A 27,545-nucleotide genomic window follows, 5' to 3' on the forward strand; every position below is an offset into this window, starting at 1 on the left:
TCACAACAGAACAGGCTTTCTCAACTAGGGTTTTGTGAAACCCTGGGACTTCTTGATGGCCCTGGAAGGGTTTCCCGAATGGGTGGGAGTTAATTTTTTATATATTTTAAAAATCTGTTCAACATTTATCGAGTAATAGGACCATATATGGCCATGCCGACCCACCCATCCCTTCCAAAATGGCTACTGGTGAACCTGGAGGGAGTGGGAAGGGGAGAGGCCCCAGGTGGGTGTGCCATGGTGATGCTTCCCAACCATATTCTGCACAACTGCACCGCTTGTGGGGCTTCTCAAAGCCCGAAGAATGTTTCAGGAGCTTCTCAGTGAGAAAGGCTGCAAACGAAGGATTGAGGCAGAGAGGTTGGCAGCAAGGGCTACCTGCCAATGGATGGAAACCAGCTCTGTTCCCACTTTGCAACCCAAGCATACAGCTAAGAAACTCTGAAAATTTAGAAGTGGCCACCTTTGCGGCTGGAAGGCAGGATAAGATTGTGGCCATTCGCTCCAGCTACTAGGCAGCGTAGACAGAAGGGAGTTGGCACCAGATAGAGTAGCGATCCCCAACCTGTGGGCTGCGGACATGTGGTCCATCAACTAATTGGAGGTAGGCCGCGAAGGACGCCTTCTTCCCCCCCCCCCGGCCCTTTACAACACACTTCGGGTGTCATTGTCTCCCATCACTCCCAGATGGGACTATCTCGTTGCAGAGAAACAAGCTCAGGGTTCCCATTGATTTGTCATTGTCAGGAGTTTAAGTTTCCATGAAAATAAAATGTTCCTTATGTTCATTGTTGTGGTGTGTCTGTATCTTATTTTGAAGGGATGTTTAAACATTACCATAGCGATCAGAGAGCGTTAGGGCAGTGGTTGAGAGTAGAGGAGTAAACTACCACCACCCTCCACCGAGCCTCAGTAAAATTGTCAAGCGTTGAGTGGTCCCCGGTGATAAAAAGGTTGGGGACCACTGAGATAGAGGACTGCTTTCAAAAAGAGGTCTAAGGCTTTCCACAAGACCAGAAAAAAACACATGCCAAGGACCTCTGCACAAGGCCCAACCCTGACCCAAAAGCCATCAGATCACATTCCATGTGGCCTGTCAGCATGGTGTAGTGGTTAGAGTGCCAGAGTAGGGCTTGGGAGACTCAGACTCAAGTCCCTATTCTGCCACAGAAGCTTGCTCAGTAACAAGGGGTACAGAGGAGAGAGTGGAGGATGATCTGGGGCCTGGGGACCAAGCCCTACGAGGAAAGGCCGAGGGACTTGGGAATGTTCAGCCTCAGGAGGTTGAGAGGGGACGTGATTGATGTCTTTAAGTATTTCAAAGAGGGCAGAGAAAGGTTCTTATTGGCAGCAGAGGAAATGACCCACAGTAATGGCTTTAAGCTACATGTAGAACGGTACCAGCGAGATATCAGGCAAAAAAAATTTCACAGTCAGAGTAGTTCAGCAGTGGAATTGGCAGCCTAAGGAGGTGGTGAGCTCCCCCTCACTGGCAGTCTTTAAGCAGTGGCTGGACAGATGCTTATCCTGGATGCTTTAGGCTGATCCTGCATTGAGCAAGGGGTTGAACTAGATCACCTGTATGGCCCCTTCCAACTCTATGATTTTAAACAACAGTTTGGGGGGGAAATATGATGGAGGAAGCTTTAGGATGCTCCTGACAACCAAAGACGCTTGAGAGGAATGATCCCAGAGAAGGCTTGTCGAAATAAATAAATACGTTTATACCATTTCTCACCAAGCCCCACAAACCTGTATTTTCAGTCTGCCTGGACTCCTGGCCAAAGGGTACTTTTACTGTCTGCTGGACATTTAACATTTTTGAGAGGGGGAAGACTTTAAAAATTTTTGGAAGAGGGAGGGGGAAGCCATTGTAAGCCTGTTTTGGGGAAGAGATCATTCATCTGCCCTGTGCAGAGAAAACATCTAGTGGAATAAATGCTTAGATGGAAGGGACTGGACCACACGTACTGGCCCCACATCTAGTCTCTATGCATCCCAGGTCCTGTTTGCACAGAAAACAACATGCAGTCAATCTGCTTTCAAAATAAAGGGTATTAACTGAGAAGAAGCTTCTGTAAATAGGCCCTTGGATGTACAAAAGGTCAAGACCAATATTTCTGACCTCTCTTTCTTGTTAAGTGAACCATCTGCTCAGAAGCTGATGAGCTGCAAAAACATTTAAGTTCACATCCATGCACTAGAATTTTCCCTGGTATATTTTATTTTATTGGTATCAATAATAATTTCAATTATAGCCTGCATTTCTCCCTAAAGGGGGGGGGCAAAGCAGCTTGCATCATATTCCTGTCCTGCATTCCATCCTCACAGGGATCCTGCAAGGTAGGTTAGTCTGAAAGTATATGTCACAAGGTCACCCTGTAAATATGTGGCACAGTGGAGATTCAAACCTGTGTCTCCCAGGCCCTAATCCAGCCTTTTAATTTTTTTTCTCCATTGTGAAACCCCCCGAAACATTCTGCAGGCTTCGAGAAACCCCACAAGTGGTGTGATCATGCAGAAAATGGTTGGGAAGCATAGGTCCTGTGTTCAAACTGGGATTTGAACACAGGTTTGCATTCACTTCAATCTCAAGTGAATTAAAAAAAATCCTATTTATCTCTGGAATCTGGTGACCATTTTCATTATGCTGTCTGTTAATTTACTCTCACAAGTTTGAACGGATTACCCTCAGCCCATGACATTGTATCCGAGGAAGTGTGCGTGCACATGAAAGCTCATCCCTTGAATAAAACTTTCTTGGTCTTAAAGGTGCCACTTGACTCTCAATTTGTTCCTCAGGCAAACAGTGAAGATCCTTGTGCTGTAGTTGCAGCTGATGCTACGCCATTTTTTTAAAAAAAATTGCAATAGTCCATCAGAAGCATGTGGGGCGAATGTCCCATCTACCCCACCCCCTTTCCAAAAACCCTCATGAAAGGTACAGCAGGTGCTATGGCTTATGTGGGCATCACAGGGTGACTTTGGACAATTGATATTCTCCCAACAGGGAGACCCACAAGCACTGAAGCTCCTTAAGAGGAGCAGAGGATATAAGTGTGCTAGATAAAACAGTCCAGTGACATCGCAGCTTGCTGATGCGTCCCCATCAACGGCTGCTCCTCTTTGGAGCTTGCATGCCACTCAAAGTTTAAGCACACAAGCAAACGCGCAAACCTCTTCCCTCCCTACCAAGGTGACTTGTGAAAGCAGACGAGCTGTCTAATGTAAAATAAAACCATTCAGGGGCAGGGGGAAGAGAAAGCCCACGCACCAAATGGCAGGGCATAAGCATTTTCCAATCTGTTGTGTCAACAAACCTGCTCACACGAGGGGAAGGGGTGGGGGGGGACCTCCCTTCCAGGCTGTGCGTTTCACGACACCAGCACAGCTGTACATGCAGGTCACGTTTGCCTCAAAGCTGCCACAGGACAAGAAACGTTGCAGGGATGAGCTCCCTCCCTTCCACCAAGCCCCTGCTTGCTCTCCTCAGTCTTCCAACAGCCGTGGGTGTCGTGGTTCTCGCATTACAGCTTTGGGATCCTATAACACACATCCGTATTTCAAAGAAAACCAACGATGGCTTAAAGGCACCAGCAAGGCTGGTATGTCACTTCACTGATCTCTCCCCTCTACAATTTAAATACTGGAGTTTTCCACTCAGGTTTGAAATGTATAAAAAAAAAGGGGGGGGGGGAGATTGCCTTACATTTACATTAAGTCAAAAACATTTGTGTGTGCATAAACTTTTAGAGGAGGTCACCTTATATTTAGGGCCACTCTTGTTTCAGGTAAAAATGGTCATTAATAGACAAGGAGTTGGTAGGTCTGGGTTCTGGAGCTTTGTCAGCCATGAACTCAACAGAGTCCCTTGGGTTAGTTAGCCTGCTATAGTGGATAGCATGGCAGACAAGGACCCAGGTTCGAATTCCTGCTGTGCCACGGAGTCACCAGGGCTGTTGTGTGAATTAAATGGAGGCAAAGAGAACAATGTGAGCCTCTTGGGGAAGAAAGGCAGGGTATTCTTTCTTTCTTTACTTATTATGTTTTCCATGTAATATTTCTGGTAAGGCCTTGGAGGAGGAGCTGGTCTCATGGCTTAACACCCACTCAGGGCGACTGTCCCACCTGAGTGCCTCCTCCTCCAACCGGCTTGCCTGTCTGTCCAGCAGCCAGCCAATCACCTTCTGTCCCCCACCCCTGATCACCCCCTCCTCCTTACATTTCCTTCTGAGGCTTGGAGGCTGCAGATCCCTGCTGTGTGGGAGCTGCCCCTGCCAGTGGGTTCCTGCAGCCTACATCCTTTCCAGGTCCTGGGGGGAGGGAGAGGCCATCTGCAGAGTTCTTACACACACACACACACACAATCCAGTGGCCATTGTATTTCTGAATGCAATGGGCTTTGCCCCTAGTTTATTATATAAACTTTATTGTGCCCCTAGTTTATTATATAAACTTTATTGTGTCTCAGCAGACTTACTTACCTGAATCTCCAAAATGCCGTTCCTGTGAAAGGGGGACAGCCGTGGCCTAGCTCACAAAGCTACTCAGGCATGTAGGGCAAAATGCTACTTCTAGACATCAAATTTGTGACAGAGCTAAAGAGAAGGATTGTTTAACACAGCTCACAGGGCTACTCTGAGGATTTTCCCAGTTGAAGACCACTTCTTCCTACATCTTTCAACTGCTGAGGATGGGGGGAGTAGACACCAGCCACTACTACTACACCAGCCTCGAAACCTCCCTCCTCGGAGGTGCAGGAGTCCAGAAATATGGGTTGTGCTTCTGGGACAGCATCCCTATTTGCCTTTGTGTCTCATGGACATTTATTCAGTTTACACCTCATTTCCCACCATAGGCTTGAAACTGGTGTCTCTCTATGCCTCTCTTCATAAATCCCACACCAGCACATTCTATCAAACGAGCAAGGAAGCAAATTCACACTGCCTTAAAAATACATCTATTTAGCATTTCTGCAAGTGTGATTATTCTACAACACACAACGTGCACACTATCTTCACAAGGTGGAGGGGCGATTTCTTTAGCCTCTGAAGAAAGGTAATCACAAACCAACTGAATGAGACACAAAACCCACCGGTATTCTGACAACCCTTGGCAGACCAACACAGCTACCCACTTGAACCCTTGGCAGAGAAAGACTCTTCAGACATCTTGCTGTATGGTCACCTTCTGACCAGCTCTGGCTGGATGTTCCAATCCCACATAATTAAAGGGCCGGCACCTCCCTGAGGCCAAACATGTTGGGGGGGGGGGTGAAGGGAATGAAAATTCACAGAAAACCTCACTCAAGTTATGCCGCACCAAACAGATATTCGCAGGCCACCAAGAGAGTCGGGTTGAGTGTTCCTCTGGGCAAAATACAATTCAGTAGGAATAAACAGTCATATTAATTAAACAGCAGAGCTAATGTCAGCCTTGGGAGAGCACATGTACTGTCAATTTTGTTTTTGCCATCGGAGACAAAGAGGAATTCATTGAGGCTATGTCCATCAATGGTATAGGCCAGGGGTAGTCAACCTGTGGTCCTCCAGATGTTCGTGGACTACAATTCCCATGAGCCCCTGCCAGCAAATGCTGGCAGGGCTCATTTGAATTGTAGTCCATGAACATCTGGAGGACCACAGGTTGACTACCCTGGTATAGGCCATCATGATTAAATGGAGCTTCCATGTTCAGATGCAGGATCCCTCTGGACACCTGCTGTTAGTGGGCAAAAACAAATAAAGACTTTGGCCTCTGTGCCACAGCTTGTGGGACTTCCAGGGCATCTGTCTGTGGGAGACAGGATGGAGGAGGAGACAGACCACTGGCCTGCTCCAGCAGAACGCAAAAATGGCCTTATATCAGTAAATCATTTCCATAATGTTAGGGATAGTATTTGGAATATTCATTTTGTTCACTCTTTTCAAAAGCCATGAAACGGAGCTCAGCATTCTTCACAGCTTGCAACAGGGTGGAAGACCTGTGAACTAAATGCGCTTCCTTTGGCTGTCTCATCCAGAGACCTGCTGCCTTCATTTCTAAGTAGTTTCAAGCTTACTGATAAGCTGCAGCTAAAGATAACCACATTTCAGATAAGCACTGGTGGTAACAATGGCCTATCCATCCTAACCAGGAGGGAAAAACAGACTCTGCATCAGCTAACTAATTCATTTCAGTTCAACGGTACCAAAACCAAAAAATGAGACGGATTTTCCAGGGCTAAACCCAGAACCGCACCGGGATTTGAACACAGGTTTGGATTCACTTGACTGTTATACCTGGAGCTTTCCACGAAACTTAGAAAGCTATAAAAGTTTTGGGTTGTTCAACTTCCTAGGGCAGTAAAAGAATTCTCCAAGGAGCACACGGCTGTTAGGAGATTTATAGACACCTGTAGTCTATAAATCTGCATTCACTGCACCTGCCCTGAGAACATTATTTTGGGTGCTGATTGAGACATTTCCTTTGCAATATCAGATGTCTCTAGAATTTACTATTCCGCTCTGCTACAGTTCAGGACTACCACATCAGAAGGGATTTTCATTGAATAAAATTTCAGGATTTTTGTTCCCCCTTCTCATTCACACAAAATCCGTACATTTCCTCCAACTTTCCTCCAAGGAGCCCATAGTCTGTCACTGACTTCATATACTCTCTAGGTTCCTAGTCTGCTCACTGTAAGAAGGAAAGGAAGGCTGCCAGAGGGGCAGTAGCACGGCATATGCCTGGCACACAGAAGGTGCCACATTCAATCCCTGAGCATTTCTAACTAATTCATTTCGGCTCAAGGCTACCATAAAAATGAACAACCGACATTTCCAGGACAAAGCCAACAAATGCATAACCACACCGGGATTTGAACACAGGTCTGGATTCACTTGACTGCTCCATTCTGGAGCCTTCCAAGAAGCCTAGAAAGCTATAGAAGTTTTTGGTAGTTCAGCTGCACAGATCTCAGGAAGCCAGAGTAGGCTAAGGTGATCCTCCGTCCTGAGATTCCGAAGAGTCACCGCCAGGCAGGTTATAGCTGTTATAGGTGATGCAAGGTAGTTTCATGCATTCCTGAAACATTCTAAGATCAAGAAAAGCCAATTTTATATGCAGACTTGTTACTCCATTCCCTCCCATCAAATCCTACCATCCTTGAGGGCAGAGACAGCCACAGTGTTGCGGCTAGATAAGTAGTTCTTAAATTCACTACTGCCCACCAAGTGTGCAACTTGGTTATTTGATGCCCTTCCCCAAGCCACAGCAAAACTGGGTGACTGAGGTAAAAGAAAGGCCGATTCTGGGAAAACAAAAAAAGGCTCCCCCGCGGCTGCTGGCAGCACCCCCCAGCGAGTGGCAGGAAAGCAAGTGGAGCAGGGACTCAGGTGGCGGCAACGTTCCTCGGCAAAAGACACCCCCCCCCCCCCGGCCTCAGTAAAATTGTCAAGTGTTGACCGGTCCCTGGTGATAAAAAGGTTGGGGGCCACTGATTTAAAATGATCTCTTTCTTGTATGCCGAACTCAAAAGAAAATAAATAAAATAATTACCATCTATTGCAGGGATAGTCAAACTGCGGCCCTCCAGATGTCCATGGACTACAATTCCCCAGAGCCTCTGCCAGCATCCGCTGGCAGGGGCTCGTGGGAATTGTAGTCCATGGACATCTGGAAGGCCGCAGTTTGACTACCCCTGATCTATTGAAAGAGCCACATTTACTTATATTCCCAGCAAGAGGCCTGCACCTCGGAGAGGTTCACCGCCTACCACTTCCTCTGGCAATGACTGTTTCCAGCTTGGAACCAAGTGCCAGCTACAAGCCCCAGAAGGCAAGGGCACTGCCTGCTCACCTGGAAGATGGAGCAGGTGCCACATTTGGGTATCGGTCTCAGAAGATCCACAGATGGCATGTCAAAGAGCTACATGTGGCCCCAGTGAGTATCACTGCCTTAGGATTTTAAAGGAAAGCACCAGCATTTTAAATTATACCCTGCAACAACCTGCCAGCCCATGGAGTTTATTAATCCTGGGAGCAATAATTATTTCCCACTAGCAATCTTCCTGCTGCATTTTAAACCAGTGACATTTCTACAAAGATTGCCTATTAAAGACCTGAAAGACAGCAGGCTTTCTCAACCAGGGTTTCGGGAAACCCTCGGGTTTCTTGACGGCCCTGGAAGGGCTTTCCAAATGGGTGGGAGTTAATTTTAATGTATTTTTAATATATTAAACATTAGGGTATACCAATATATGGTCACGATGACCCATTCCCTCTCCCCAAATGGCTGATGATGGGCCTAGGGTGGGAAGGGGAGGGGCCCTGCGTGGGCTTGTACACAGCTCTGCTTTCCAACCATATTCTGCATGATCAAGCCATTTCGGGGGTTTCTCAAAGCCTAAAGAATGTTTCAAAGATTTCTCAATGGCAAAAAGTTGAGAAAAGCTGCCTTACAGTAATCTCATCAGGAAGTGATTAGCGTGCACAACTGTAGCCAAATCTCACTTCTCAAGAAAGCAGCCTATTAACTTTCCAAAGAGTTACAAAAAAGTGCTAATGCAGCTTTGTTTTGCCCACACTCTGAGGAATCTCTCTGCCCATCAATGCTCCCCGTACCATGATTACACTGTGAGTCTCAGGAAATAGTATATGCAATTCCCTACATGGAACTCATATCACCGTACGTTTGTCATGCAAGAACATCTCCAAGGAGAAGTCATCCATTCAGCCAATGGATGGACAAAACTGCTGTCTGGATTACAGTACAGTAAACCTCTAATTTTTGTAGAAGAAATTTGCTTTAGCCGCTGTTTCTGGTTCAGTCCAAGACCTCAAAGGGTCTGTCACCCTACTCAGCTCCCAGTCTACCACTTGAATTGCGGCTTTCCAGGCAAGGAATCTTTTGGACCTAGAAAATTAGTTCCTTGCTTTGGCAGATTACAACCAGACAGAATTTACGGCTCTGACTCCCGACAAAGTTAGTCATTCTGAGAGGCTCTGAGCCCAATTACAAAAAGGTTAGGAATTCAAATACTGTAGTGTCTTTAAAAAAAAAAACGACACAAAGGTTATGTGAGGACAACCAACATTTCAGCAATGAATCACATCTTCCTCCTGCACTTCGTTCATTCGGATGGTTGGGAGGATGTTCCTATTGGGCTAATGGGGATGGTTGCATCACAAGTAGCCATCAAATGCAGTACTGGAGCCCAGTAACAGCATGCCCTGCTGGGCCAGAAAGCCTCCCAAGGTGAGAATTTCTGCTCTGGATGAAGCGTGCCTGCACACAAAAGCATGTGCCCAGAATTAAACTTTGCTGGCCTTAAAGGTGCCACTGGACTCAAACTTTTTTCTATTGCTTCAGGCCAATATGGCTACCCACCTGCAATTGGTCCAGACACCTAGAGTTGACTGGGGGTGGTGATTAGATCAGGCTTTCTCAACCAGAATTTTGTGAAACTCTGGGGGTTCTTGATGGCCCTGCAAGGCTTTCCTGGATCATGGTAGTTACTTAACTTTTTATATGTTTCTTACATTTATTAAACATTTATTGAGTGATAAGGCCACATACGGTCATGTTGATCCATTCTCCCCTTCCAGAATGGCCAATGATAGTCCTGAAGGGAGTGGGAAGTGGGGTGACCCTGGATTAGCGTGTACCCAACTATGCTTCCGAACCATGCTCTGCATCAGGGGTAGTTAACCTGTGGTCCTCCAGATGTTCATGGACTACAATTCCCATGAGCCCCTGCCAGCATTTGCTGGCGGGGGCTCATGGGAATTGTAGTCCACAAACATCTGGAGGACCACAGGTTGACTACCCCTGCTCTGCATGATCGTGCCACTTCTGGGGTTTCTTAAAGGTTGACGGTTTCTCAAAAGGAATAAAGTTGAGAAAGGCTATATTAGATCTACTGAATCACCCTTGCTTAGGCATAGCAAATTGGATTAGATCTACATACCAGTTTTGCTAAGACTGGTCTCTGGACTTCAACTGCAGAAGGGAAATGTCGCTAGGCCTTTCTGATCTAGATTTTTCCTAGCTTCATCAAAAACACTCCCTCTGCAAAGTGATCTCCATTTCCCCATCATTATAAGCTTTCAGGGAAAGAATGGCTTCTAAGCAGCAAGCAAAGTCACGTGCCAAAGCTCCCTGTCAAAAGGAAGCAAGGCTAGGGAGCATTCTAGCTCACTCATGCTAATGGCAATGCGCTCCTGGTCTGCAGAGCGATGTGAAGCCTCCATCCTCAAACATCAGACATAACTGTATGTGCATGTGTATGTTTAAGGTCAAATGTGTTTAAAGCAAGCGGGTTTACACTTCTCTTGACTGCTTTGTCACTTTTTGCCATTATAGTCATCCTTACGAATTTGAGGCATCTGACCTGTGGCTTTAACCAAATGTGCTCCGCTGACACCACCATCCCCAACTATTGGAATGGGCATCATATGCCATGCAGGTGCCAAAGAGGAGCATTAGTCCTTGTTTTCTTTTGTGGGGAAAAAAGGGCCAATCAGAAAAGTAAATATATATGCTAGACTATGAACAATCCACATTTCATCTTTAGCATACAAAACACTTCACAAGAGACATACTTCCAAGAACACAACAGAACAGGTTAGCAACAGGATATCTCTGGTGTAACAGTTATTCTATGCTGGTGGGTTTAGCCCGGAGTAACTCTGCATAGCCCTGCTTTGTAAGACACCCATTTTAAAGGTGGAGAGACCAAGGCCAAAAGGGCAATCAAGGAGCTATACAAGGAGCTGGGTGGTGGTGGTGGGGAGTAAGATATACCTTCATACAAGGCATCTGACCAAGGAAAGCTATGTTAGGGCTGAAAGTACATCTTTTCTTCTGCTCATCCGATGAAGCGCTATCAGGGCAAAAACCTTGAAGCTACACACTTACTCAGGAGGAGGCTCTATTGCGCTCATGAGCCTTATTTCAGAAGCAGCTATCACGCTCTCCTGCAGCAACATGGTCCGCCTCAGACCCACAAGGGTTATTTTTTTCGTCTTGCTTCTATCGTAGTTGTGAATTTCCTGCATTCTGCAGGGGGTTAGACTAGATGACCCCGAGGGATCCCTTCCAACTCCATGGTCCTGTCGGGCGACCCTTGACGAAGGCCCACGTCTCCGGATCGGAACCCCGCTCGTGTAGTCCAGCCCGCCCGGCCGCCTTCTCGTCGCCCTGCAGCCGACCGGCATTCCCAGGACCCAGCTCTCTCTCCACCTCCCCCCGCCGGGAAATCCAGCCAGCTGCCCGTCTGCACAGTCCCGGCCAGATGCCGGATGCAGGGCCCCCAAACTTTCCGCTGTGACCACGAGGTCCCTTCCACTCGCGACGCCCCCTGCACAAGCCCAGGTTCAAAGAAGCCCCCCACCCACGCACCCACCCCGGCGAGCCGCTTACCTTCTCGGGCTTTCAGGAGGACCGTGTTGGCCACGATGTTCTCTAGCTCCATAATGATCCAGCTTGCAAGATGCGGCGGCGAGCCGTGGGGAGAGGAGTCCGGGGGGTGGGGTGGGGGGAATAATGCCAAAAAATAAAATAAAAAAGCCACCCAAAACGGGGAGGAGGGGGAGCTGCTCTTCCTTGGGACCAGCTTGCTGCGAGGTGATTCCCTCCCGATTTTTTTTTCGGGGGGGGAGGGGGCTAGAAATTCGCAGCGCCCTAGACCTCAAGGCGGTCTACCCTACAAACAAAAACGTGCTTCCCCTCCCCCTAAGGGGCAATCGCGACGCTCAAGGCCGGCATGGGGGGGGGGGGGGTTGCAAGAAGAGCCCTCCCGCTCCCCTCGGAGCACCGCCGCAATGCAATGCAAAGCAATGCAGGCAGAGGGGGGGGATCCCCTCCGCCGCCCCCCGCAGTCTGGACAAGGCTTCCCGGTGATGGGGGAAGCGCCCCTCCGATGGAAACCGGGGGAGGGGGGCGCTGAAAAGCCCCAAAGCCCCCGCACCCCCTTCCTCCTCAGCACGCCATAGCCCGGGCTGGAAGGAAGGGGCGGGAGAGGCGCAGGCTGCCCGGGCTGGATTCCGGGGCGAGGGCTCGCTCGCCACGCAGGGTCGGGAAGCCAAGCCCAGCTCAGCCCGACCGGGCTCCCCTCTCGCCCTCCGCCGCGGGCAGCAGGAAACAGCGCGGAGCAGCGCGAGCCTGGGGGGAACTGAACGCGGACGGCGACTGAGTGCTCCGCGAGGGCGGGGCTCCCGGGCGGGTGACGTCGGGCAGGGGGCGGGGCCGAGAGGTGTCAACGCTCCGGGAGTTATGTAATGCCCTTTACCCGCTTTGCCCGAGGGGAGGGGGGAGAAAACTGGGATTTCGGGTGCATTCTGGGAAATGTAGTTTCCGCGGCATTCCGGAGCCTCTTTCCCGGGCAGAGCACTCCGCGCGCGCTGGCGACTGCGCTTTCGAGGCACGTTAGAAGTAGGTTTTCCTGTTTGGCGGAGGAAAGCCCCGCTGCAAAACCGTGTTGCGTTACCCGGTATGTGCTGAAGGAGGTCGCGCACCCCCTGCAATGATGCAAGTGGGGCGCCGTGTTGGTCTGAAGCGGCAGAACAAAGTTAGGGTTTCGAGGCGCTGCAATAATGTCGTGAGAACATGTGCAATGAAAACTGTGGTGGGAGGGAGGCCCCGGCAAGCTTTCTTCCTAGCAAACGTCCGGTCAGCACTGAAACCCAACCATGTATCGCATGGCCTTTGCAACCACCGACCCACCCATATTCTGTCCTTAATCTGGATTATACATGCTTATTTTATTATTATTAGATTTATTTCCCACCTCTCCCGACAGGCTTAGCCCATAATTAGAGTTTTACTAACATTTAAACCCCCCTTCAGCCGTATGCATTCATACCCGGCAAGGAATAGGAATCCATAAGAAGCAGAGTAGCTGCTGCCTTCCTAAACGTTTTTGTTTCCCTGAGGTGGGAAGGTTACTAAATCTATATGTAAGGATAGCCACTGGAATGCAGAGAGGCTTACATTCCAGCTCACGTGCAAAGGATCAGGTTTCAAACCCCATTCAGCAAATCTGGGCATGGGCCTTAAGAACAAAAACAACAAAAAAGCCGCGGAGCAACTGGCAGCAGTTTGGCAGCAAAGTGAACGAGTTCGAATTGTACCATGGTCGATAACTCATAGGGCTCTAGGATAAGAATATGTATGATCAGTTTAGTAGTTAAAGCTTATTGATAGTATTGTAGGAGATTTCATACAGTTGGTGCTTTGAGCACAGGAAGTGCTAGCAAATTCCCAAATAGCCCAACCCACTGGGCCACCGTTATGCGTTGATTTAATGTTCATGTTTTTCTATTCTACAATGTTGTTTGTCGTTACCACTGTATTGTTAAACTATGTTATCTGTGTCATTTCTGTTTTATTTGAACCGTCCCGAGCCTTCGGGGAGGGCTGTATAGAAATACAATAAATAAATATTATTATAGATTAAATCTGATGGTTATCTGGCCCTGCTCTATAGAGAAGTCAGTTCTAGTACCAGAACCATTGTATGCACCAGCAGAGCTTGTAGAGAAAGCACCTGAATGCCTCACGTGCTCAATTAAATGATCACATGACCAGCAAAGCCCTGAGCAGCTTTCATTCAGAGATCGGAATTCAATGACTTTCTGACCCAGCGTTTCTCTTGCATGACCAACGAGTTTATAAACTGCACACTGTGAAATGTACAAAGCACAGTGTACTTCAGTCAAGATCTGTGTGCCTAAGTTCCAACAATCAAGAGTGCTTAATTTAAGACATTCAAGTGATACCAGGGTACCAAAAATATTGAAAACCAAGTGGACTTCAAAGCATCCAAACACTTGAAGCCATGTAAGAGGAATTTAGAAAGAAAATAGGTTTTCATACCCTGCTTTTTCTCTAAAAGACTCTCAAAGCAGCTTACACACTCCTGTCCTTCGCCTCCCCTCTCCCCAACAGGCACCAAGTGAGGTAGGGGGGATTGAAAGAGCCCTGAGAGCACTGTGACTGGCCCAAGGTCACCCAGCTGGTGACATGTGGGGGAGTGAGGATTCAAGCCCAGCTCTCCAGATTAGGGACTGCTGCTCTTTACCATTACACCACACTGGCTCAAATAGTCTGCTCTTTGAATAACCTGATAAAAAGGCTTCTGCTACTATAAATGTATTTTCAAGATGTTTTACTGTTTTCCCTATCCAGATACTCATGTTAAGCCAGGTGGCGCAGAGTGGTAAGCAGCAGACATGCTGTCTGAAGCTATGTCCATGAGGCTGGGAGTTCGATCCCAGTAGCTGGCTCAAGGTTGACTCAGCCTTCCATCCTTCTGAAGTCAGTAAAATGAGTACCCAGCTTGCTGCTGGAGGGTAAAACGGTAATGACTGGGGAAGGCACTGGCAAGGCCACCCTGTATTGAGTCTGCCATGAAAACACAGGAGGGCGTCACCCCGAGGGTCAGACGTGACCCAGTGCTTGCACAGGGGATACCTTTACCTTTATCTGGAAGTCATATACTTCTGAATATAAGCTGCTAAGAGCTAATAAGAAGGACACAGAGGGACTCTGCCTCTGTGCCAAGCATATGAGTAGCCATGGTAGGGAAACAGGATGCTGGACTAGATGGTCTCCGTTGCCTGGATCCAGGAGGACCCACATCCTTGTGGCATTCTGCTGCCCTTCGGAACAGATAACATTACCAGTAGGAGGTACAGGAGAGATGAGCCACCACTTACTAAAAACCTATAGGTGAGATCAAATGATAATGCAGCCACTCGGTTATTTGCTAGATGGTATCTATTGAACCCCTGTTCATCCACAAGAGTAACATCTGAGTGGCAATTCCACCCACTTCCCTTTCCCTACATCCTTTTGAGGGGAGAGGCTGTGGGGCTCAGTGGATATAGCATTTATTTTGCAAACAAGGTCCAGGCTCAGTCCCCAGCATCTCCAATTAAAAGGGCCAAGCAATGTAGAAGACCTCAGAGGGCCACTGCCAGTATTAATACTGACCAGTATAAGGTAACTTCATATGCCCATTAGCCAGTTCATAGAATAATAGAATCATCACGTTGGAAGGGACCTCGAGGGTCATCTAGTCGAATCCCCTGCACAATGCAGGAACTCACAGCTATCTGCCCACCCACTCACAATCTGCCCAAGTTTATAAAATCAGCATTTTCGTCAGATGTCTATTGAGCCTCTGATTAAAAACTTCCAAAAAAGGAGAACCCACACCTCCCAAAGAAGCCTCCCGAGGAAGTTCTAGTGGTATTTAGTTATTGTCCTGTATCGATTTAGAAGGGGGAAAGCACTTGGTGATGAAAGAGGCCGGGGCACAGACTCTCAGTCGTGTTCTGGCCTTAGCAAAACCAGCATTCGAATTGCTGCAGGGTTTTGTTTTTTTATTTACACATCAGGAGGTATCATTCCACCCCCTCTGGCGTCACAGAGAACAAAAGACAACTTAAAAAGACGTTTTATCCCAAGCCGTATAGCTGCTCTATCAGCGTCTGGTTTACATGAGACATCCGGCAGCGCTTAGGTCGTCAGGAACAGTGATTTTTTGCAATGAGAAAACAAAAAGCCATGATTAACTTTGTGTCCTGCACCCCCTTTCCCTCCCCCCAAAGAATTCAAAACAAAACAAACCCAAATCACCAGTCCTTGGTCATAAGGACGGATCAACACAAAACCTCATCAGTTCAAATGCTGCAGAGGCGCAGCTGCCTGTCCAAACAGACGGTCTAATATTCATCGAGGGTATCGGCCCGGGGGATGGAGAGGCCTCGCTCCTTCAGTGCCTGCACCTTTAGCTTCTCCGACTCCTGCTTTGCTTGCTGCTCTACCCGCTGAACCTCCAGAATCTCCTCGATTGACACTTGCTGCAATGGGGTGTCGCTTTCCTTCTCTAGGTCCTGTAGCAAAAGAAGGGTCAAGTCATACTCAAGACATGTATTCCAAGGAGACAAAGAAGGCTGCCAACAGCCGTGCTGGTCCACAAAGCACCATGCAGTGACCTTCAAGCCCTTGGACAGAGTGTGGGCATTGGAACTGTCCCCACTAATGCTTCCCAAATGACATGGCTGGCAAAGACAGCCAGGGTCTTAGTGAGATGGCAAAGCTGTGGGTGAACTAACTCCAGCTGGAGGCTCTTGCGATGGGGTGCCCTTCTCTACAAGAGCTCCCAGCCCATATGGACCAAGCATATCAAGGCAGGTAACCAGCCTAGTTTTTTTCCTGGTATGCTAGTCTTCTGCATGCAGGGATTTTCCAGGCAGAGAAACAACATGGGAGCTCTGACCTGCAGCTTGAAGAGACACAGCCCGGGAGCAGATTTACTACGTCAGTTTAGTAGCTATTATCAGAGGCACTTCACCTTTTATAGTAGGAAAAACTATGCACACAGTCATTGCTCCTATCCCAGTACAGACTGCCGGTAGAAAGATCCATACACAATCCACTGCATGAGTCTACCCCTAGGATACTTCCACAGGATTAGAGTTCTGTTTGCTGCAAATGCATAGGCGCATAGCATTAAGCAATGGAGTACCCATTGCTTGTTTGTGCATTTTCCTCCATCCTCTGTCTGAACACTGCGTTTCCCGACCTTGCCATACCATTGGTGAACTTTTTGCTCTTCCAGAAAAGACTGCAGCCAACCAGATCTGAGGAAGAACATTCTGAAGATAAAGGAAAACTTGGCTCATGAAAGATTACAGAATGGCCTGTGGTTGCTCCCCACTTCAGAATCATAAAGTATGTCTGTTTAGGGGGGAGTGTTTATGCAAAAACAATCACAACAATAAATAAAAAATAGTGTGAACTTGCCATGAGAAATGCTGAGAAAAAACAGGGTAGGTTAAGGGGGAGATGGGTCTCTTAATAGGATTTCACTGTTCTACTGCATGTTGTTATTTGTATTGCTTGATGTTCTTATGTATTGGTGTAAACCGTCTTGAACCCTCTCATGTGGAAAAGTGGTACAGAAATCAAATCACAAATATAAAAATAAATAAAAGGCAAAGAGCCTCAAACCCAGCAAAAATTGAACACAGGAACATCAGTTCAGAACCAACCAACATCCCAAAGGACACAAACCCTGTGAACCACTAAAATGAAGAATGGAGTGCTTTGTGTGTATGTGTGTATAGGAGGGAGTTGCTTACTTACAATTTCTCCCAGAAGAACAACGTTCTCGCCTCTCACCACAAAGATGCCACGGGGGATGTCGCCGTACTTTTTACCCACGTGAATGCGCTCCACCGTCTGGTGCAACACCAAGTTGGCTGCAAGTTTCAGGGCATGGGGGAAGAACAGAGAAAGGGCTGAAATGCAGGAGGGGCAAGAGAAATTGCACACACATGGAAAACTACCATCCACACACCTTGTGACTTTCTTCAACAATGCCTTAAGACAGGTGTTCTCAACCAGGGTTTTGTGAAACCTTGGGATTTCCTGACGACCTTGGAATGATTTTCTGAATGAGTAGGAGTTAATTGTTATAGATTTTTTTTTATTTTAAAACATTTATCAAGTGATATGACCATATCATGTCAACCCCCCCCCCCAATGGCCACTGATGGGCCTGGAGGGGATGGGAAGGGGCCCCATGTGGGCATGTACTCAGCCATGCTTTTCAACCATATTCTGCACAAACGCACCACTTCTGGGGTTTCTCGAAGCCTGACGAATGTTTCAGGGGTTTCTAGAAGGTAAAATAGTTGAGAAAGGCTGCCCCCTAAGAGGTCGACTGTATGCCACCTGCCAGCAAACTATGTGCCTACCCTGATGTATAATGCCTCAAGCTGGATTCCTCTTATTCTTCAGTTCCAGCAGCACTCACAGTTCCCAGACTTTGTGGGTGCAGTAAGAGGAAGGAGCCATGGCTGAGTAATGAAGCATGAGCTTTGCATACAGAAGGTTCCAAGTTACAACCTTGGCATCTCCAGTTACTATAGTCTTGGATGGGCAGCCATTGTTAGTCTATAGCAGCATGATGAAACAGTAGTCACCCTGAACTCTGCTAAAGAAAGGTGGATAAAATGTACTTCAAAAGGCAAGATTTGTTAAAATGTACTCTTGACTCGAAAACCTGCAATAGATGCTGTAAAGGCACCACTATGGAGTCCACAAACATAGCACAAAGCCATGTTTTAATTTTAATTGGTGTTTGTCTCCAGACAATCTCGATTTTACAATCATTCAAGTCTTGGCTTTCGATAAATGCTGGTGTCCATTACCTTTGCAACCTGGGCTGCAGTGGGGAAAGGGTTTCGGTATGTACCCAAGCCTAACATGGTCAATCAACTGGCTACAAACCCTGGCATCATACTATCAATTCCTGGTTTGAGGGACCCCGACTAACCACAGTTAGTGGTTCACATCTGGATGATCATACTAACCATGGTTTAACGGAACCACGGCTTAATCTAACATGATTCCTCACAATCTCTGAACGGCCTGTTATCTATTTTTTAATGCTCAGGAGCAAGGAATGATTGGATAACTGCTCCCCAGTCTGGCTTCCTGAGGGCACATTTACATAAGCTTAATCGCAGACCAATTTGAATGAGTTATTGCTCTCTAAGAAGTGCACATTGTTCCCACCACTTCAGAGTTACCAACTTGTACAGTAATTGCTTGTTCAATGGATAATAAAGAAGAAAAAACATTTAATCATTCATGACTCATGGTACTTCGTTTCTTTTAAATAAATATTTAAGCGGCAAAGATTGCTTTATGAGCATGGGACCGTTATACAGTCATCTCTATTCTGAGGTTCCTACAGCTGGACCCACAGCACCCCAAGAGATGGGAAGGATCACTGTGGCTGCTTCTCTTAACCACAAAGAGGGGGGGGGGGGCTTAACAGTCACAAAAGGAGTAACAATAGCAGTATACAACAAAAAGCCCATGTTGCCCCAGTATGGAACACTGTCAGGCACTCCCCCATGGAGGTCCCTGGAGGCCCCTTCCAACTCCATGATTTTATGATCACTGCAAAGAGATTAATCTAGTCCAGGGGTAGTCAAACTGCGGCCCTCCAGATGTCCATGGACTACAATTCCCAGGAGCCCCTGCCAGCGAATGCTGGCAGGGGCTCCTGGGAATTGTAGTCCATGGACATCTGGAGGGCCGCAGTTTGACTACCCCTGATCTAGTCCATGAGTAGCCAAGATTGTGGTTCTCCAGATGACCTTGAACTACAATCTAGTCCCTGATTTGAAGGAAGGTGTGGCCTCTGGTAATAAAATGCTCTCCCCCTCTCCCATATGTCACACTGATGGTGGGTACCTGGAGGCCTGTCACTCACGGCCCTTGTGGGTCTGCATAACCTGCTGCAATTTTACTGGTCAATTATCTGAGAGATGAATGTCCACGTTTGTTTCAATGGCGATACATGACGGAGAAATGCAATCCCTGAGCGAAGGGGGCGTGTGGGTAGGAGCCTAGTATGTCGGGAAGGATTGCAACATTTCAGAGTTACTCAAGAAACTCTTAACGACTTGCTAAACCAGTTTCATTCTGCCAAAAAAACAAACAACAAAAAAAGCCACATGCCACATGTGCTGTTCACGCCACTGCTTTATTCTGAGCTATCTAGTTGAGCTTGGTTCTCTAGGAGGAAGCAGCAAAAGGGAAGCTATTCGGGAAGGGCAATAGGGGTCCCATGTGCGCTCATGCTGAGAGGGGGGAGAGGGGTATGCTCAACCAGATGTCTTTTCCTAAAACAAAAATGGCTTCCTCAGATGGAGGTAAGCATTGGCAGGGGAAAGAAAAAAAAAAGATAGCCCCAGTATATGCACCTCTTTTTTCTTTCTGCAGGTTTAAAGCAGCCAAGGTTTGGAGACTTTCCACAAAGCTCTTGGGCCTCTTGATCCATACGGGATTGCCAGCATCAGATGCTATTCAAGGGAAGGTGGCAGAGCATCTGCTTGGCGTGCTGAAGGTCCCTGGCTCAATTCCTGGCATCTCCAGTTAAATGGATTTAGCAGGAGGGTCATGTGACAGACCTTGTCGAGGCTCCACTGGCCAGAGCAGACAACACTGACCTTGAGAGACCAATGGTCTCCCCTCAGCATAAGGAAGCTTGGTGATTCGAGTGGCCTCAAGTTGCTAAGGGTCAAGGGGATTCCAAGTTCATGCCCAATCGCTCAGTCCAAACCAACAGATGAGCCTGGGTGGAACCTACCATCTCTTGAGACACAGTTTCTGGTTGAGCTAAAACGTTTCCAGCAGCAGCTCCAGCCCTTTGGAATGGACTACCAATGGGCTGAGGGTTATTCCTTCTGTTTTGCAAATCAGAAGAAAGTCAGAGAACGTCAGACAAGGACCTGAGACACCCAGACTCAAATCCCCTGCCCTGAAAGCCTGCCGATTAAGCATGGGCCAGTCACACTCAGCCTAGCCTACCTCACAGGGCTGTTGTGATAAAATGCAGACAGGGAGAACGATGTAAGCTATTCTGGGTTCCCAATGGTGAGAAATCATAAAATGAAGGGGGGAGTACAAGGTGGAGCTTGGTAGAACAGCTTCTGGCTGAATGCTTGTTTACTGGTTATGTTTGGAAACCACGATCGGCTGAGGGAAAAGTGGCACCACAATAAAGTCACATCACTACCCATTTTACAGACACCATCCAGATAACAGTTCGCAGAACGCTCCAGATGGTCCCGGGAACTGTTGCCAGAAAAACTGCTTTGCAAAACACCAAGAACCAAGAACACAGGCCACAGGCGTCATGGGGCTGCTTCCTGCTTCTATGATGTTTTTTCTGGCAAGTGGCTCCGTGTGCAGCTTAATAAGGCACCCAGCGACAGCAACAATGCAACAGCCTAACAGAACATCTGACTTGTAGAGCCAAACACTGATCAACTTCCAGCTCCCCAAGGACAAATACAGCTAGGCGTGGCCTTTTGCAAGACATTTTTGGAAGAGTGGTGGGAGAGATCGGTCATATCAAGCATCCGACTCCACTGACCCGAACCACTGAAGGTCAAGAACTGGGAGAGGAAATGCGTGGACCCCTGCTGATGATGTGAGGGCAGAAGCACCAAGATTTCTTGAAGGGAAATTTCAGCCATACTCTGAGGGCTGACAGCTTGGACAGAATGATGCGAGAGAATGCTGCCTTAAAAACATACACACACACAAAAGTTTAAAAGACCTATTAAGTACCTTTCAAGAAGTTTCAGCCAGCCAAAAAGAGAACATCTTGACATGTAAAACTTCAGAATTTACAAGGCTTTTAAGCATTCCAGATCAGTTTCCATGTACCATTCTTATGCACGGTGCATAAATATTTGGCAAGCAAGACCTTAATTATAAACTCACTTATCTTGAAGAGAGCCAGAAGCTCCTGCTTTGTAAACTCAAGTGGAAGATTATTCAAGATAAGGCAGCCCAGGCTGGTCCCCAGCCATGAACACAGACAATTATTTCAGATGCTTTGCGCAACACTTAGGTTTTGCATCTATGTTCATTCAAATTTGTAGCAAGCCTGCCATTAATGGAAGGCCATGCTGTGCATTTGCTTAGGACAGAATGAGTAGCCCAGTTCTAACTTTGTACTTGGAAACTGGGGAAACCTGTGGAGAGACCACACACAACATAGAAAATCTAAATGGGAACCTAGGGCCAGCCAGATATTCAGCCCTAGCCTACTTCACAGGGTTACTGAGAGGACAAAACAAAGGTGCCAAGAACCATGCATACTGCCCTGCACAAGGAAAGGCGCAATAAGGGAATAGAAAGATACTCTGAAGATGTCAAATGACCCCACCTAACCTCACTGATATTAATCACCACTTGGAGAAGAGTCTCAATTTTGTATTTCAAGCTATAAAATGAGTCAGGCCATGTCCGGATAGTTGGTCACTTATTCTCTGCAGTTATGCCGATGTGCTACTCCGATTTCTTTTTAAGCAATGAACAGCGATTTAGTAGGAGTGTACTATAAATTCCCTTTAGAAGTTCCTTAGAGCAGCTGCATGGATGATGCCATAATTCAAACTTTAAGAGGCCCTAACGATGTTAGCCTGCTTTTATAGTCAAATATAAAATGTCTTAATTTATAAATATTGCTAAAGTGCCAGGGAAAGACTTATTTCACAAGCGGTTTCCTTGGACAACCACACGCTTCCATTAACCAGACCCACACATGGCGTTTGCCCCTTATTTTCCCAGCCTGCGTTCAAGATGACATTGTGCGCCACCGCGGGTCTAAAAAATCTTGTCGTCCTCACCACATCCCTTAAAAGGCTGCAGTTAATATTGCTTCCTTCATCTGTTGTGACTTATTCTTTGTTCGTTCCCATATCAGCCTCCATACTGGCAAGCCTTATCACTCATGTTTAACAGAGATCCTAGGTAATTTTTCAGGGCACCTCTGCAGCACCAAAAGCTCCCAGCTTTCTTTGCCAGCACTGCCAATGCATCCTAACCCTTTCTGCTGTAGATAATCAGAAGAAGTTTTTATATCCCACTTTTTACCTGCAGGAATAGGGTTGCGAGCTCTGGGCTGTAAAATACTTATAGAGTTTGGGGGTGGAGCTGGGAGAGGGTGGGATTTGGACAGGGAAGGACCTCAATAAAGCAAACTTTCTCAACTTTTTTACCATTGAGAAACCCCTGAAACATTCATCAAGCTCCAAAAAACCCCAGAAGTGTCACGATTATGCAGAATATGGTTGGGGAGTACAGCTGTGCACATGCCTATCTGAGGTGCCTCCCCTTCCCACCCCTCTCCAGGCTCATCATTGGCCATTTTGGAGGGGGCAGGTGGGTTGACGTGTCACACAATAAATGTTTAACACATTTTTATATACAACATTGATTAACTGCCACCTTTCAGGAAACCCTTCCAGAACCGTGAAGAAACCCCAGTGTTTCATGAAACCCCTGATTGAGAAAGCATGTAATGCAGTAAAATGCTCTGGAGTCTACCCTCCAAAGCACCCCTTTTCTCAAGGGGAAGTGATCTCTTTAGTCTGGAAGTGAGATGTAATCCCAAGGGATCTTCAGTTCCATCTAGGGACACGCAGTCCCATGTATGAGTCTCAAAGTGTCTGCAGACACTTTCCCTTCCTCTCCATACACCCAGTGAGGTTAAGTGGGAGAACTCTTGGAGAACTGTGACTGGCCCAAGGTCACCCAGCTGGCTTCAAGGGGAAGAGTGGGGAATCAAACGACATTTTCCAGATTAGAGGCCACCATTCTTAACCACTACACACACTGGCTCTCCAGAAGCTCAAATCTTGCCAAGATCAACCCTCCTACATTGAAAATTATATTGAGACCACCCTCATTTTTATTCACTTACTACATTTGTGTGGGTGAAAACCAAAGGAGGGCTGACTGACTCAATGCCATTCAAGCATATGAAGCTACCAAATGATTCTCCAGAATAAAAGGTCATCCCCAGCACTCATTTATGCAAGATGTTTCAACTGAAGATACCAGTCTGCAAAGCACATTTACTTCCACTAGACTATGTTTGAAAGATTCAACCTTGTACAGTGCTGTCTTCTTTGGGTAGAAAAGCCTCTTTCTAATCACCTGCTTCTTTTACCCGGAGATGCTATGGGACTGAACTTGGGTTGTTCAGCAAACAAGCAGGAGCTCTATTAAAGAGCTAGGATTCAAAACTAAATCTGCTGAGCCAATTTCCAACATTTTATCCATTAGATCACACAGGCACGGTTAATATAATAAGCATCATAACCAGAAAGAAAACTTAAAAAGAAAAAAAAACCCGAGAAGGTGGAAGCTGGGATTTTCTAAGGGCTACTTTTACCTTTGTGGACTGCATTTTGGGTATGGTTGTAAAGAACAGAGGTCGGGTAAAGTTAAAAAGGCACAAGAAAGCCTATACAAGGATTTTCCTAATTGTCGTTTGAGAGAAAGATTTCAGCACAGCACTGGCTGGACCATGTACACGTCTACCCTTCAAGGAGTGGGAGAGCCTTTTCAAAATGTTTGGCTCCCTCTAGCGGAACATAAAGATAGATTTAAGTGGGTAGCCGTGTTGGTCTGAAGCAGCACAGCAAAACAAAATCAGAGTCCAGTGGCACCTTTAAGAACAACAAAGATTTATTCAAGGTGTGAGGTTTCGAGTGCAAGCGTCCCAGCGCTGAAGCCGGGGACTCGGGGCGGAGGAGGGCGGCTGGGCCAGGCTTCAGCGCGGGGGGGGGGGGGGAGGGGGGCGCCCAGGCCGGGGGGGGCCTCCCGCACCCACCCATTGCCCACTAGCACCTGCTGTATTTTGGCTACAGCGGGCTTAAATTCTAGTATACAGGCTTAAATTCTAGTAGAATTTGAATGGCTTCCTGAGAGCAGGGGGAAGATTTGGACTAGGATCCGAAGAAAGATCTGAAGGGAAGGAGGTTAACAGCATGCACAAATGGAAGGGAACCATCTCAGGCTGTATCCAGCCAGCTTTTCCAATCTCACTCAGTTCTTGCCCACAGTACAGCCTTTCTCCTACGTGGCTTTTGCACCTGCAGATCCCAGGATTCTCAGTATTGCCTTTTGGAGGCTGTGCTGCCTTCTTCCTTTCTCATCAAACGCAGAAGTTAGCGGTATCCAGCCCTCTGATTTCGCCCCAGAAAACCAGCACTGCTTATTTGGCAGCCTTCACAGCTGTAGCCAAGACAGGGATGCTAATACCTTTAATCCCCAGCATGTATCGATTGTCTTTGGATCCTGGGCTACTCAAGCATTGCTGGGCTTATTCAGTGACCCCTGCACCAACCATTTAAAAAAAACCATTTTAAAAAGGTAAGCATACCAAACTGATCAATGCTTCGTAAATATCCTATCAGCGTTCTGCCGTCTCGCAGGAGGACCAAGTGTTTCTCTAGGAGAAAGAAAAATCCAGATTAAAAGTCGAGTCACCCACAAATCAGCCCAGTACAACCCGAACCAAGCAGACAGGATTTTTAGTGGTGGCAGTGGTTGGGTTTTCCAAAACCAGTGATCTCCAGTTCAGAGCTTCCTAAACCCAACACCAGCCAAGATATTACAGGCTCGCGTCTCCTCCTGCTGTTCACACAAACACTGTTTCCCAAAATGACTTGAGGGAAGCTTTCAAAAGCCCCCTGTACCTGGATATTAACTTTGGAAAAGGTTAAACGGGGAGCAAAGTTTGAGCTCCACTGGATTAAGGCACGACAGAAAAGTTTCATGTGGCAGCTTCCCCCTCTCTCTGATGCACAAGGGGATTTAGAGGAAGGGGGGGGGGCTCTTCACTGGATATACTCAAAAAGTCTCTTTTAGGCATATTGGAGATGTACCCTCTAAATGGTATTAGAATGCTGCAAGCCTGTTTGCACCCCATCTTCTGTATACCTTTAAATGCCAGAGTCATAAGACTGCTGAAATCCATACAGTGGTCCCATAAAGAAATTCACCAAAAAAACCAGAAATGGAAATAGTATCACAGGCACAGCCATTCTGACCTGTCATTACCCTGGGGATCCCACTGCTGAGCACAGTTAAATGCTCGTGGTATAGTTATTGTGCTGAGCACCATTACATGCTCATGGTATAGTTATTGTGCTGCAGGCTATGTTATTACAATGTATGGCAAAGGATTAAAACCACTAGCAGCATACATACAGATCAGACATCACTGGTGCACCACCAATCACTATTTATATTTATATCTTGCTTTTCTCCCCAAAGAAGCCCACAAAACTAACAAAAACATATTACAAGGTAGATGTATCAAACCAAAAAAGCCAAGACTCTGTACTATGTATATTAATAAGTACTCTTATAAAAGCAGTCTCATCCAAGGGGTCCTGGCTGCAAGTCAGCAGGATTAAGAGCCCCTTTGGCTTTTGTCCTTCAAGTCGCACCTCTGGCTATGCCCAGGTTCTGTAGTACTGCAGGGAAAGGAAGCCAGACTTAATTCAGCTTGAACTCAGCTGTTGCTGACTTGGTAGCCAATCAGCACAATCCGTATTCACCTGTCAGGTACAACAGCCACAGCCAGGTCTGCACCCCCAGCAGCTTTCTTACTCTCCATCATTGAGAGGCAGCATGGTTGTAGCCCTCAACAGTGATGGCCTTTCATCTGGGGAGCCATGTTTGATTCCCTGGCTCCTCCATACGCAGCCAGCTGAGTGACCTTGGACCAGTCACAGTTCTCTCAGAACACTCTCAATTTCACCTACCTCATAGAGGAGAGGAAGGTAAGGCAACTGCAAGTTGCTATGAGACTCTTTTGGGTAGTAAAAAGCACGGTAAAAAACCCAAGCTCTTCTTCATGCTGGAATTATCAGTCCTCTCCCCCAGATTGCCATCTCCAGAAACACATGTATGATGAAAGAATAGAGATGGACAAGGTTTTGTAAGCATTATCTGACTCTTCATCCAAGGAGCCCAGGGTGAAGAGCAAAAACCTCATAGACAAACACAGTCCTGATCTAGGAGCTACTGGCAAAAATTTAGGAGCCAGGCCGGCTCCACACTGCCTGCCAACAGCTCTTCTCCCTACAGTGTACATGCTGCAGCTCTCAGATGGGAGAATTAACAGCAGAGGCAAAAAACCAAGGTTCAGCAGAGCAAGCCAGCTCATGGACAAAGGCTCTTCCCCGTTCCTTGGAAAAGGGAAGCAGGCATCCTCCGCCACCAGCGCCAGGAAGCAAGCCAACTGATCGTTGGGTCCAAAGCAGTCTACCTACTTGGCACAACGCTCTGCGGACACTAAACAAGCGCTCAGGTGAGCACCACACACGAGAGAACCTATTTTTCAAATCCTTCACACCCCAAATAAAGTTTCATGGGGGGGGGGGGGGGTTGAAAAGCCACAACTTGGAAGGGGCCAAGAGCTGCAAGAAAGCGACGAGCTCTCAAGGAGGCGGGGCGGCGCATCGATTCACGTGCCGGGCTAGGATCTGGGCTAGCTCCCCGCCTCACCTCCCTCCCCCGGCTGGCCGTGCCAATGCAGCCGGGCAGGACCGAATCCCGCGTGCCGCACGCCGAAAGGCCAGGCTTTCCAAGCACGCCCGAGCAAAGGAGCGGCTGCAAAGGAGGCGCCTGCAAAGGGCCGCTCCGGGGCGCGATTGGGGATTGGGGAGTTGGGGACTGGGAGCGGACTCACTGTCGATATCCTGGATGAGGCTGGCGGTGCCGGGCATATAGTTCATCTTGCCCCCGGCCGCAGCGGAAGCCCCGCCGCCAGCATCTGCTCTCGCAGAAGCGGAACCTCCCCTTGCCCTCTCCCCGCCCGGTCCGGAAGCACATGCTCCGGCGGGGCGGGGAGAAGCGGCGGGGAGGCTGCGCGCGTCCGGCGGGTTCGTGCGCATGGAGCTCCGGAGGGCCCAGCCAGCGCCGGCCGCAGGCTTATATGGGCTGCGGAGGAGGAGGAGGCGGCCCACCTGGACCCAGGAATCAAGGCTGATGGGCATCCGCTGCGGTGGGCCGGCTCCAGGTGCGGGGAACGGCTGAGCATCCCAAGCGCGGGCACGCGTCCTCGTGCGGTGCTCCCGAGCGCAGGCTGCCTTCGGATCAGGCCCTGCCAAGCCGGACCCAGGGCGGGCTCACGTGGAAGTAGCCCCCCACCCGCAGTTCCT

The 27,545-nt window shown here is 47.8% G+C and overlaps 2 protein-coding genes across 2 annotated transcripts in view; both read right to left on the reverse strand.

The window, feature by feature from the left end:
* Positions 1-12,187, reverse strand: part of LOC143821387 (G protein-coupled receptor kinase 5-like) — a 76,963-nt gene extending 64,776 nt beyond the window's left edge. The window contains exon 1 of the mRNA XM_077305284.1: positions 11,404-12,187. Coding sequence (XP_077161399.1) covers positions 11,404-11,455 — 52 coding nt within the window. The 5' untranslated portion in view covers positions 11,456-12,187. The remainder of the gene's footprint in view (positions 1-11,403) is intronic.
* Positions 12,188-15,351: 3,164 nt separating this feature from the next.
* Positions 15,352-27,316, reverse strand: LSM1 (LSM1 homolog, mRNA degradation associated). The gene is made up of 4 exons (XM_077306795.1): positions 27,074-27,316; positions 24,755-24,823; positions 17,137-17,252; positions 15,352-15,881 (listed from the first exon to the last, which is right to left on the reverse strand). The coding sequence occupies exons 1-4, from the start codon at positions 27,276-27,278 to the stop codon at positions 15,711-15,713; spliced, it is 561 nt and encodes a 186-aa protein (XP_077162910.1). The 5' UTR covers positions 27,279-27,316; the 3' UTR covers positions 15,352-15,710.
* Positions 27,317-27,545: the final 229 nt, after the last annotated feature.

Source organism: Paroedura picta, chromosome 12 (assembly GCF_049243985.1).
Source record: "Paroedura picta isolate Pp20150507F chromosome 12, Ppicta_v3.0, whole genome shotgun sequence".
In the NCBI taxonomy this organism is placed as follows: Eukaryota; Metazoa; Chordata; class Lepidosauria; order Squamata; family Gekkonidae; genus Paroedura; species Paroedura picta.